Below are 13,842 nucleotides of genomic sequence, written 5' to 3'. Positions count from 1 at the left end.
AATCCTCACCGCGCGCCCCCGCTACGTTCTTCTTCGTGTACGTTCTTGATGTTGTTCTGATGACCGTCCGCCTCGTTGAACCACCACGATGTCGCTTTCTACTTTGAAAACTCGGAAAGTTGACACTGTATTTTGATAAGCTGTTGCACTCTTCAGACTCGTGGTGTGAGCGGAACCGGACCGGACCGGTACTTTATAATCAAAATGCGGCTGTGTGTCTCCGTCCAAAATCTGCTGCGCTCGCGCTGCCTGCTCGCACAGATCCGCTCGTATTCACATGCGCTGATGCAGGTCGAGTGTTGACTAGAAATATATGCAGACGGCGCTCCTTCAAAACAACATCAAGCCATGTGTGTGTAGTATTATATGTACAACAGTTGAGTGTAATTCATGCCAGGCAAAGTTGGCTTATAGTAACAGCACGGGATCCATGCGCAACCACTTACAATGGCTTTGATTTCATGGGATTAGCATTAGCATTAGCATTAAACGTTGACACCCCTAGTATATATGCTGACACATTTAGACAGTTGAACGGACTATTGTACATGTGATGACTCACACCATGAAAGAATTCATACATGTTTTAAAGAGAACAACTATTCAACTGAGAAGCAACATAATCAGTTTTGATCAGCAAGATATGTTCAATCATTAATTGTGCAAATTGTAGATAATTGTTCTCATTTGCATATATGTGCTAAAATATTTGCAAATTATTTAAAAGAATGAGAAATGATAATCTGTTGTGAAGCAGTGGCCAGTGGTTTGGAGGTTTACACATGTTGTTTAGAAAATATTCATTATCTTTTGAGAATTGTGGCAAAGCAATTGAGAAAAACTGTAAATGATGAACTGATGGTGGAATTGTTTTGAGTCCAGTTTGAATCACTGAATAGTTTCATGACATCTTTTTCTCTGGTGTCTGGTGTCTTTTCTCTCTCTCTATTTGATCTTCTATCATCTCTCCAGACTCTGTCAGGCTGCTGAATGGGACTAGTCTGTGCTCAGGCAGACTGGAGGTGAAGTCCAACCAGTCCAACCAGTGGTGGTCCTCAGTGTGTGAAGCTGACTTTGACCAGCAGGATGCAGAGGTGGTCTGTAGGGAGCTTGGCTGTGGGGCTCCTTCAGTCCTCCAGGGGGCGCTCTATGGAGACGTGGGGGCTCCAACGTGGACCAAAGAGTTCCAGTGTGGAGGCCATGAGTCTGCTCTCCTGGACTGTAGAAGCTCAGGCTCAGATAGAAACACCTGCTCACCTGGCAAAGCTGTTGGACTCACCTGCTCAGGTAGAAGAGGAGCTGCAGCTTTGATCTGGTTCATTTCTGTTCTCATCAAACTCACTTTGCTCTTTGACTGACGACTCTCTTCTTTCTGTTCAGAGCCTGATGATGTCAGGTTGGTGGGAGGAGCCAGTCGCTGTGCTGGAACACTGGAGATGAGACAGGGAGACTGGAGACCAGTGGATGACTATTACTGGACCCTGAAGGAAGCAGCTGTTGTCTGTAGAGAGCTGGACTGTGGCTCTGCTGTTTCTGTAGGAGAGAGAGAGGAGTCCTCAAGAAGACCTGTGTGGGGGATCAGGTCTGACTGTGTTCATTCTGGATCCACTCTGAGGGAGTGTGCATCATCATTCTCCTCTTCCTCCATCCTGAATCTCACCTGCTCAGGTAAGCCCCTCAGTGACATCATCTATGACATCATCTATGACAGCAGTGTTCCCAGTATGTTCCTTCCTCTGTCCCAGTGACAGTCAGTGGTTTCCACTGGACTGAACTGTAAAGTTCTCCAGGACAATGACGTCCTAGAATGTAGAGAAGTGGGCTGGTTTCTGGAAGCTTCAGACCCTCCATAGACTGCTGAGCTTCACCTGGCAGGACACACCTGTCTGTCTGTCTGTCTGTCTGTATGTCTGTCTGTCTGTCTGTCTGTCTGTCTGTCTGTCAGACCTGTGACATCACTTCCTGTTTTGAGGGTCCATCTTGTTGAACGGAGGGTAAATGTGACCTTTCATCTCTCGTCCCTCATTTCCATCTAAAGTCTTACCAAACTCCTTCCAGTAGAGAACTACAAACAGGAAGTAGGACCATATAACAGCTGTGCTCAGGTCATTTCACTGGCTTCCAGTCCATTTTAGAATTGATTTGTTCATGTTAATGGGGTTTTTAAGACCCTACATGGTCTGGGACCCCAATATCTCTCTGACAGGCTTGTGAGGTACCAAGCAGCCAGACCTCTCAGGTGGTCTAGAACAGGCCGTCTGGTTATTCCCCGGCTCCCCAGGAAAACTGGTGAAAGTGCCTTTAGCTTTTCATCATGGTGGGTGAGCCCTGATGCTGTTGTCCTTTAAAACTAAACTGGAAACATTCCTTTCTAGCGGCACCGTCCAGGGTCCAGTTCCAGAAAGCAGGCTCAACCAACTCTGAACCGAACCCTGAACTCTGAGTCGACCAACTCTGAGTTTTCTGTTCCAGAACAGCTGTTCTGAATTAGTTCAGTCAACTCTGAGGATGTAAACTCTGAGTTACACGCGTGCCTGCCGACTCTATAAAGCCATCATCAATGGAGCTCCGATACTACGATTCACCATGGCAACCGGGAGAGAGTAAGAGATATTACTGAGTGTTTCTGTAGAAAACGAGGTCATCCTTAGAAAGCGGAGCAACGTAACTGCATCAAAATAGAGACAGTTGGCGTGGCAGATAATCACTGCCTGACTTAATGTGTATAAATGAATGAAACAGTCGATTGATCTAAAGGTGATAAGTCTTTACTTACAGTCCCACAGCGTGACACTGGTGTAACAGTTAGCAACGCTGCCTACGGTTCAGGCGACAGAGGTTCACAAAGTAACGCAGTGAACAAATATTAATTTTCATATCGGTGTAATCCCCCCAGGCACAAAAAGAAAGTGGCTGCAGCTGAAAATTAAGCATAAGAATATTGCACAAATATGTAGACTAAGGCATATGATTTTAATCATATTTCACATATTAAACAGTAAATATAAGCAGCTATTTCAACAAAGAAATGTCCTTTTTCAGAAAACTCCCGTTCGCAAAAAATCTAGAGCTCAGCAAAGAATCTGGATTATGTCCGTGATATGAAATGTTGAAAATGTCGGAGAATATTGTTTAGATATGTGATCGGTAGGAGAAACGGTAATTTCCTTCTAAGTAATCAAAATCCTCTCCCGACGTAAAGCTGCTAGAATCACTTTTATTTCCATATCGATGGTTGACGAGGAAAGGACGGACATTGTTTTCAGTTGGTTCAGATTTCGGAAAAAGGCAGACATGTAGGAGAAACTCAGGGTTTGTTGAAGCAAACCTGCCAGCGAGCAGGTTAGGTTCACAGAGTTGGTTACTATGGTAACTGACCTAAAGGTTGAGTTCACTCTCTTTCTGGAACGGAAAACTCAGAGTTTCCCTCTTCTCAGGGTTAACAAACTCAGAGTTTCAGGAAAACCTGCTTTCTGGAACGAGCCCCAGGAGTCTGGTTGAAGGTCTGGATTATTACTTTCATTGTGTTCTTTCTTTTTATTGGTTTTAACCTAAATGTCACCTGTTGCTTTTACTATCCTTTATTTATCCTTTATCTTTTTATTGACTTGTCTTATATATTCTAACTAGTTGGTTGCTTCTTTTCATGTATTTTTACTCCTACTTTGTAAAGAATTTGATTCACATGAATCATTTAACACATCTGGTGCTTTTATGCAAGGACCTACAGACACCCTGTGCTCAAAGAAAATATCGTCAGTAATTATGAGACATGGGGTGGCTCTAATTAATTTCTTGACCTGAACCTTTAGCCAGGCCCAGCTCCATCTGCACCTCAGCCCTGACGCTAGCTGTGCTACATAGATAGCGTCTTCCTCTTTGAGCTCTCATTCTGGAAAAGAACTGTCCAGATTAAGGATCGACCGATATGGATTTTTTAGGGCCGATGCCGATACCGATTTTCTGATCATCAGTCTTGGCCGATGACCGATACGGCCTGCCAATTTTCTTGAGCCGATATTTGGAGCCAATATTACTTTTGCTCCCTCAATTTGCATGTTAAAAATGACACTGATAACAAATATTACAAGTGTCAATTTAAGATGGAATATGTATTGAACTTAAAAAAGGTGAGGTAGAACAAGAACAAGTAGAACAATATTGAACAAATATTAACAGCAGGTGAGGTAGAACAAGTAAAGTGCTGAAAGAGTGTCAGCCAGTGCTGCAGGAGTCGTCTCGCTGAAATGCTGCCACACTGGATTGGTTTTCTGAGTCTCTGCCATTTCTTTAAAAAGAATCAACAAAAGCACATATCAGTGTCAATCTCTTGTGCAATCATCTTACATTAATATCACCTACATTATGTTTGCATCATATGAAAGGTGGATATGGTTAACTTTACAAGGGGAAAGGCTTCCACATCTACAACACAGTCTTGATGCATTGCTTGCTGACATATTATGAAACAGATATAATCAGATCACTAAATGACTTTTGTCAACACATTTTAATAATTTACGAAAACAATAAACCTGAAAGCCATCAAAATAAAATGCTCTATTTGTAATTTAAGACTGCCATGTTTTTTTTCTACACAAAATAAAATGAGCATGTCTTCGGCTACTAGGCAACACCTAGTATGCAGAGACAACACACTAATAATAATAGGTCTGAACGAAAATGCAAAAAAAAAAAGAAAAGCTGCCAGCAACCTCAGAACATTAAGTAGCAGAGGAAAGTAACTTGATGTCAGATGCACATTAAACAACAGACTGTTTCTGTTCTAAACTGCACAACGTTAACATGGATACATATTCAACAAAGTATATAAACATTCTCTCAAAGGTAACGCTCTCCTTCAGTCAGCTCATATATGGCTGCGAGACGTGTGTCCCACGCATGCGCACACAAACACACCATGCACCCAACCTTCCCAATCTTACTTTATTTTACGAAAATAGTTCACCGAAACGTGTTTCTGAAAACATTTTAGGCGAGAAATAAGCTATGCAGTTGCTGAATCTGTATTTATTTTAGATCGACAATGCTCAGTTTAAAAAAAAAGCTTGCGGGAGGCGCCGTCTCTCGAAACTCGCCGCGATGGCATTACAGGGCTTCTTACATAGACAATGAATGGAAACGTCCCGCTCCGGGAAAAACGATCAGCCAAAACAGCAGTCCGCATCGGCCGACACCGATACGCTCAAAAAATGTAAAAATCGGCCGATAGTATCGGTCAGCCGATAGTCCAGTCCCTAGTCCAGATATTATCTGCTGGGTCAGCGCTCCTTCTTCATCATGACCTCTGAACTGACGTTGATTGTAGGCTAACGTTAATACACAATTCAGTCACGTTAGCTGACGTGCTAACTAGCTGACCAGCTTTCCATTATAAACTTGTTGGAAAAGGAAAGGTTAGGAAAAAGGAATCAGGACACACTTAAACTTCATTTAACATTAAACAGCGTATTATATCGTTGGCAGATAACGAGACTTACCTCAAAGCCAGTATCATTGAAAAGTGAAGAAGACGACGATGCCGTTATCTTGACGTTCCACCAAAGATATTTTATTGTGAAGGAGATCACACTCTGAAACGCCAATAGTCTCACTCCAGTCTATGTGAAATTATGCCAACGACCCCCCCCCCCCCCCCCTCTATTCAATGCATTATGTAAAATAACATTCTGTTATATTAAAACATCAAAATATTGGTTGGAACAAGTCTGTCTTTCCCAAACTTTGGTTGTGACTTGTCCTTATCGTCCCGATGCAAACTTCCGCCCTCGTGCACACATCAAACTGTGCAGCTCTAATGTGATCATCACAGGTTAGCGGCTGCATGAGGACCATGAGGGAGAACATGGACGTCCCCACTATTCTGCAACAGCAGTGCTGTGTGAAGAGAGTGCAACACATTTCTTTGTCACACGGCTGATATGGTGTTAACGTGGCACAGTTGGTGTCTCCCTGCCTTATTACGTGGAGCATCCACAGTTAGTGAAGTGTTGTGTTGTCTGCTTGTGGACCTCGGTGTCACAGTGGGACAGAGACCACATCAGCTTCACCCTTAAGCCACGAGGACACGGGAATGTGATGGAACATGGCTGCAGGCTGTGGTGTTGTAACCATGTGTTCTGGTGTTCATGATGAACTGATGGTGGAATTGTTTTGAGTCCAGTTTGAATCACTGAATAGTTTCATGACATCTTTTTCTCTGGTGTCTGGTGTCTTTTCTCTCTCTCTATTTGATCTTCTATCATCTCTCCAGACTCTGTCAGGCTGCTGAATGGGACTAGTCTGTGCTCAGGCAGACTGGAGGTGAAGTCCAACCAGTCCAACCAGTGGTGGTCCTCAGTGTGTGAAGCTGACTTTGACCAGCAGGATGCAGAGGTGGTCTGTAGGGAGCTTGGCTGTGGGGCTCCTTCAGTCCTCCAGGGGGCGCTCTATGGAGACGTGGGGGCTCCAACGTGGACCAAAGAGTTCCAGTGTGGAGGCCATGAGTCTGCTCTCCTGGACTGTAGAAGCTCAGGCTCAGATAGAAACACCTGCTCACCTGGCAAAGCTGTTGGACTCACCTGCTCAGGTAGAAGAGGAGCTGCAGCTTTGATCTGGTTCATTTCTGTTCTCATCAAACTCACTTTGCTCTTTGACTGACGACTCTCTTCTTTCTGTTCAGAGCCTGATGATGTCAGGTTGGTGGGAGGAGCCAGTCGCTGTGCTGGAACACTGGAGGTGAGACAGGGAGACTGGAGACCAGTGTTTGGCTATTACTATGTCTGGACCCTGAAGGAAGCAGCTGTTGCCTGTAGAGAGCTGGACTGTGGCTCTGCTGTTTCTGTAGGACGGAGAGAGGAGTCCTCAAGAAGACCTGTGTGGTGGATCAGGTCTGACTGTGTTCATTCTGGATCCACTCTGAGGGAGTGTGCAACATCATTCTTGTCTTCCTACATCCTGGATCTCACCTGCTCAGGTAAGACCCTCAGTGACATCATCTATGACATCATCTATGACAGCAGTGTTCCCAGTATGTTCCTTCCTCTGTCCCAGTGACAGTCAGTGGTTTCCACTGGACTGAACTGTAAAGTTCTCCAGGACAATGACGTCCTAGAATGTAGAGAAGTGGGCTGGTTTCTGGAAGCTTCAGACCCTCCATAGACTGCTGAGCTTCACCTGGCAGACTTGTGACATCACTTCCTGTTTCCACAGTGTATCTTGATCTCATTCTAATATTTAACGCTAGATTATGGGCTATAAGTCTCATGTTGTGCAATAAAAGTTTTCAAACATATCTTTTGTGTTTGATAATAATAATAACCATAATTATAACGAAAATAATAAAGGTTATTTATAGCACTTATCAAAACAAGTAGTTACATCATGCTTTATGAGGCAGACATCAAAAGAGGAAAGGAGAGAATAAAATGCAACATACACACATTTCCAGATATTTATGAACAAATATGAATGAATCCAAATAAATTCTTAAAAATATATCAATCTGAACGTGGTCACAAACTACAGGTAGCATCTAACAGGATGTAACTGTTTCTATGACTTCCTGTGACGTCTATGAAGGCTGCTGGAAAGTGTTGGACTGGACGGCAGCTTTTAGGCTCCGCCTCCTGCTGCTGCCGCCTGATCTCGTCTACTTTCCAGGCGAGGAGCAGTTCATCTCCAACGAGCCTCATGTGACCGTTCATCATCTCTCTGTCTTTACAGACCTGCTGCTGCAGCCAAACATCTCCATGTCCTCCTCCATGGACGGGGTCTCCGAGGCCCAGCAGCAGGGGTTTCAGGCGTTCAGGCGCTCCACCTTCATCGTCTTCTGCTCCGTCCAGCCACAGTACCCAGGAGGCTCCTTCCAGCTCACCTTCACCTCCTCCAACTCAGCACACAACTACACCCAGCCAGCTGTCAATCACACTGCCCACTTCCTGTTTCCTGCTGCAGAGCCCGCCCACCAGGGACGCTACAGCTGTGTTTATCACGTCCATGTTCTTTCTCATAACTTCTCCTCTGAGAGCCGTCTGCTCTCTGTCACTGTCGTAGGTAAGCTGACTGTTCAATTCCTGATTAGCATGACTGGAAGAAGTGAAATGTAATAATATTCTTTTAGATTTAGGTTTAATCCCACAGACACAAAAAGAATGTGGCTGCAGCTGAAAATGAAGCAGAAGAATATTGTGCAAACAGGCAGCCTAAGACATATGGTTTTAATCTGATGCCAGATTGCCAGTCTGCCCATGCTCGGCAATAAACTCCTTTCTGATTCTGATTCTGAACATCGTGTCCCGACGTCAGGCTGCTCCAATCAATGTGCTTCCATATCTATTAGGTGGAAGTTTAGGTTCACTGTCTTTGTGGAACAGAGGACCCAGAGTGTCCCTCTTCTCAGGCTTAACAAACTCAGAGTTTGAACTAAACCTGCTTTCTGGAATCCAGCCCTGATCTAGTGAACAAAGTGAAACCAGGTCTGTAAATGGTGACAGCAAACAATGGACTGGAGGACAGAATGCCAGGTCCCTAGTTTGTGTTGAATGGCAGCTGTTGGAGTCATGATGAGTCATGTGATGACTGTCCATGTGTTTGATCATCAGATCTGAGACCTGTCATCATCAGATTGGTCACTGTGCCGCTGATTCTGCTGTCGGCGCAGGTCGGCCTTTACTTCTACTGTAAGGTACTGACACATGTCTGTTGTTGAGAGCACTGACTCAGTCTGTGTTCATTGACCTGGAGAGAGGAGCCATGCAGGAAGTCACATGTCTGTGTGCTGTCACGTCTCTCCAGGCCAGCAGGGGGCAGAAGCCGGGCAGACGGGAGGACGTGGAGCCGGATTACTACAACCTGGGCGTTGGTGCAGCTGAAGGCGGGCCGACTGAACAGGAAGGAGCTCGGGGAGCAGAGTAGCACCTCCAAGGAGCTCCTCTCACATCCACATGGGTTTCTAACACACCGACACCAGCTCATGTTCATACGCATGTTCCTCTGGAAATATGACTCATCACATTTCTACTATATTGTTATTACTCTGGACATGAAAAGATGTCCATGTTGAAGTGGGGGGTTTGGAGCTAGGTGCTATCTCTGAAGCATGAGGATCTGCTGGTGATGCTTCTGTACCTCTTCCCTGATGGTAAAAGAGTGAACAGGTGATGTGCTGGGTGGGAGGGGTCAGTGGGGATGTTTCTAGCCTTCCTGATGATTCTGGTGTCATAGTGTGAGGCGATGGTAAGCAGACTGCAGCCAATGACCTCGGAGGTTCTGTGCACTACTTTCTCTCTGTTGCTAACCCCAAATATCCTCAGCTGATGGAGAAAGTGGAGTCTCTGCTGGACTTTGCTGACAATGACACTGATGTTCAGGTCTCATGAGAGGGGCTGGTGTATGGTGGGACCTAAGAAGCAGAAGGAGGAGACCCTCTCAACAAGATGGCCATAGATGGAGAGGGGGAGGTGTTGGGCTGCCTTCTTTCTGAGGTCAACCATCAGCTCTTTGCTTGTAGATGTATTGATGATGAGGTTGTTGTCTTGGCACCACCTCACCAGCTGTTCTACTTCACCCTGGTAAGCACCCTGCCGCTTTCCTGATGTTTTGATGGTGGAGCAGCCTTCTGAAGTCATGCTCTGAGATTGAAAAGGGTGGACCAGCCAACCTAGGGTGGGGAGACTGAGAGAGCTGGTCTGAGCTTCACTGGACTCCAATCTACAGTAGAAATGACACAATTACAATCCCATCTCCACATTAATAACCTGTTTGAGCCCCTCCAGTCTGGTGTTCGCCCCCTCCACAGCACTGTAACAGCCCTCGTCAAAGTCCTCAATGACCTCCTCACCTCTACTGACACAGGTTCCCTCAATATCCTCACCCTCCTCGATCTGAGCGTAGCCTTCGATACCGTGAGCCATAACATTCTGCTCTCCAGGCTCCAAGACCTCGGTATGGAAGGTACCGCACTCAGCTGGCTCCAACAGATCCCACTTTATTTCCCTCCATAACCACACCTCTTCCTCAGCCACAGTCACACAGGGTGTTCCCCAGGGATCTGTACTCGGCCCCCCTCCAAAATCCTGGTCCTCACCTAGAAGGCACTCCAACATCTGGCCCCCCCTCATCTCCCTGACCTCATCCCCCCCTACCAACCCTCGCGGGCCCTCAGATCCACATCAGCCGGTCTCCTCTCCATCCACAAATCCAACCTCTCTTCTTTCTGTCATTGTTTTGTCTGATGGTCTGTTTATCTCTTGTCTGTAAAGCGTCTTTGGGTTCAGAAAAGCATGATATAAATTGAATGTGTTATTATTATTATTAGAAATCCTTCAGCCTCTCAGGAAGGGGGGCTCACATGATGCTTGGTCTTGTAGTTAGTGATTGTGTGCCGGCCCTGCCAAACCCCCTTAAAGTCATGGACTTGGAGCTTGTTTTCAGGTGTGACTCTAGAAGTGGCTTCAGCTGTTTGAGCTGCCTTTTGAAGTTGCTATTTAAGGAGTTTGTATTGGTCTTTGTCGCCACATTGAAATGCAGCATTTGTCTCACTGCATAGGCGCCTTACTTCCTTGTTGAAGCGAGGCTTGTTGTTGCTATGGTAACAGGTTTCTTCATGGAGACGTGGTTGAAATGTCCCAGCACCAGGACTGCAGAGTCCTGTTGGAGGTCCCAGAGACTGTTTTCACACTGACTTCATCTGTTAGTCACATATCATGACTTCACATCAGTGCCCCCTTGTGGTTCACATGGCTCATTGTTGTTGTGAAGTCGATTTGGGCAGCAGGACACATTTAACTGAAGAGAATCCCAATGAACAGCTTATTTTTGTGATGAACCAAAATTCATATTTCATAAGAATTTTGCTTCATTTTGTACATAAAGTGTTGACTTAATGTTGTACTTTATAAACAAGAATTTGATTTTGTATTTCAGGATTTTACTCTTAATCATTTTTGCTCATTTTATAACAATTGTACTTGATTTTGCTATTTTTCATAAGTTTTGAGCTCATTTGACTTAGTTTAAGGAATGTTGTTGTTTATCGTGACTTTTTATTCATGACGATGTTTTATATGATGAGAAGAGAAACCAAAAAGCAAAATGAAACAAAAATACCAAAAAACTAACAAATATGAGGCCATGGGATGATCAGTAAATCCAAGTAAATTTAAAAAAGTCTGTATATAGAATAATGATGAAGCATTTGTCTCAGGGAGTTTGCCCATTTTTGTACTGAACAGATTTTGATGAGAAATATGGTCAAAACTAAGCAAACAATCTGAATAAACATAAGAAACATATGCAGCAGGTCGATGCAGTTGAAGTAGAACATTGAAATCTTGACTTTGTATATTTGTTTAGGAATTACAATCGACCACAAAGCTCTCATTTCATGTTTCCATGTTCCATTTTCTGCCTATATTTGATTTCTAGACTATTTCATGTGGTACATTGTGGTTTTGAAGTGCTGTGATTTATTTTTTAAGGAGTTTTGTTGGAGGAGCCTGAGATCTGTTCAGCGTGTTGGTTTGTTTGAGATTTGTGAAGACAGACTAAAGAGAAGACAGACTACGACGTGCCGTTCACTATTTATTCACAATTCTATCATGAAGTCAAAGCAAGAGCTCAAGGACTGTTTGTGTTTGGAAAATGCTGGTGCATGGCAGTGATAGTAGTCCCAGTGTTTGGACTTAAAACCAGATGCATGAATCACCCAGGTGTTCATGCGGATGGTAATCTATGGTCCAGTGAACTAGCAGTGCTAGCAGGCTCAGTGTAACGGTAAGGCTCACATCATCAACAGTGTTCCAGTCAATAGAACGGAGCAAAGCTCCCCATAGTACAAGAATAACATGGAACAGGGCTCTTAGTGGTGAAGTCCAACATGGAGGAATCCTCACATCCAACGACTGCTCCTCTGGAATCTTTGTGCCAATGAAAATAAATACATATATATTACATCATGTGATGTATCTGTCTGTTTTTTCACGTGACACACTCTGAAATGAACGGCTACATGTTGACACATTTAGCTCCTAACGGTTAAAAAAGTGGTGAGTATTTTAAAGTCACTTTTTACCATATTTACAGCAATATTAGTGAACTTTGTCATATTGTTTGTTTTTGTGTTCCAGCTGAGAGCAAACAGCTGACGAGTTGGCAGAGAGCATTCTGGGACCAAACAGTTCCTCCAATCGAAAGTCCAAAGTCTGTCTCCGTTTCCGATTGGTCTCTTTAATGTTGTAAAGAAATGTTTGACTCCAACGTGTCAACTCATTGTTCTCAATCACTTTGCCAGTTTTTAAATTCAAGTAGTTTCACGTCATCATGTGATCAGTCTTGGACCACTTTGAGTGGTATCTATCATTTATAAATATAATATTAAGCAGTAATAAGTGGTGATGCTAAAATTAATATTTTCAATTAATTCTTGTTGAGAGTAACCCTGACTATTATTATAGAAAATATCAAGTAATTTTACTGTATGGTTTTATAATAAATTCAATTCATAAAATCCCAGTGTCAAATTTAAATATGACACTGAGATTTGACACAAATTAAATTTGTTGAATTTATTATAAAACCATACAGTAGAATGTCTTGATATTTTCTATAATAACATTCAGGGTTACTCTCAACAAGAATCCATTGAAAATATTAACAAACCTCTTAAGGAATAAAATCCAACTCGTATCTTAAATAAAAAATAATGACGTTTAATTCATTTCTGAAAATCAGGAAATTATCCATTCGCCATGATGCACTTTGATACTGGGATTATTATGAATTGAATTTAGTATAAAAACCATGCAGTAAAATGTCTTGATATTTTTATAATGATAGTCAGGATCACTCTGAACAAGAATCCATTGTAAATATTAGCAAACCTCTTAAGGAAGAATTGTAAGTCAATTTATGATAAAATCATACAGTAAAATGGCTTGATATTTGCTAAAATAATATTCAGTATCATTAACAACTAGAATACATTGAAAATATTAGCAAACCTATCATTTTTCTCATGTTTAACCGTTGCAACGGGTATAAAAACTGCTTTCCTATCCATTTTGGCCACGTCGGGCACCCGTACCGTAAGTGCAGTAATAGATGCGCAACTGATAGCCTACTCAGCGGCGGCTGGCTTGACGGGGCTTTTTCAATCGGCGGCTGGCGTGACCGCAGTCCGTGGCTTGGGGTCATCATGCTGGGGACTCTACCACCTTTGCCGGGTGGTAGAGTCTGCCTCATGAAGTTTGGTAAAGTTGCGCTCTCCACGCTACACGACTGAGCGCGGACGAGCGTGGCACTCATTACAGCGCATTTCCTCTGCGCTCTGGTGGTTTAAAAAGGAAGATACAGTGTAACAAGTATACGATGGCTTAATGGCTGTATGTATGTGTGTTGATGACATATGCACAGTAAATAAGGAGAACATGTAGTTATTCCTGCTGTGTTCTGCAGTGATCTAATGGAGGGTATTTATTGTATCCTATATTACATGCAGTCGGGCCGTCTCCTCCTCCTCCTCCTCCTGCGGTGACAGCGCTGATTCAATATTTCAAATTATTTTGATTTAAAATACGAGTTGGATTTTAAAAGAAGGTGTTTATGAAAAAAATATCACTCAGTAAAAGCATCAAAAACACTGCTGGAGTTCATCATGATAACACGGATCTAACGTATGATATGGAGTGTAATTAAACGTGTGAGAGTCATCAAAATGATAATAGTTCTTCTCACGTTTACTTCCTACAATCTGACTTCAGTTCACCACAGCTCCATCTGTGTCGCTGATTCCCCTCCAGTCTCCAGAATGTGGTACCGGTACCATGCCTCAGAGTTTGCTTA

At 43.5% G+C, this 13,842-nt stretch overlaps 1 protein-coding gene across 1 annotated transcript in view; it reads left to right on the top strand.

The window, feature by feature from the left end:
- The first annotated feature begins 774 nt into the window (after window positions 1-774).
- Window positions 775-13,842, top strand: part of LOC311009666 (scavenger receptor cysteine-rich type 1 protein M130-like) — a 94,421-nt gene continuing 81,353 nt past the window's right edge. Inside the window, exons 1-3 of the mRNA XM_084003998.1 lie at window positions 775-1,287; window positions 1,381-1,668; window positions 6,275-6,589. Of these exons, the coding sequence (XP_083860124.1) occupies window positions 1,437-1,668; window positions 6,275-6,589 (547 nt within the window). The 5' untranslated portion in view covers window positions 775-1,287; window positions 1,381-1,436. The remainder of the gene's footprint in view (window positions 1,288-1,380; window positions 1,669-6,274; window positions 6,590-13,842) is intronic.

Source organism: Eutrigla gurnardus (genome assembly GCF_963514095.1).
Source record: "Eutrigla gurnardus genome assembly, chromosome: 24".
NCBI classification, from domain to species: domain Eukaryota; kingdom Metazoa; phylum Chordata; class Actinopteri; order Perciformes; family Triglidae; genus Eutrigla; species Eutrigla gurnardus.
This window is presented reverse-complemented; position numbering and strand designations above follow the sequence as displayed.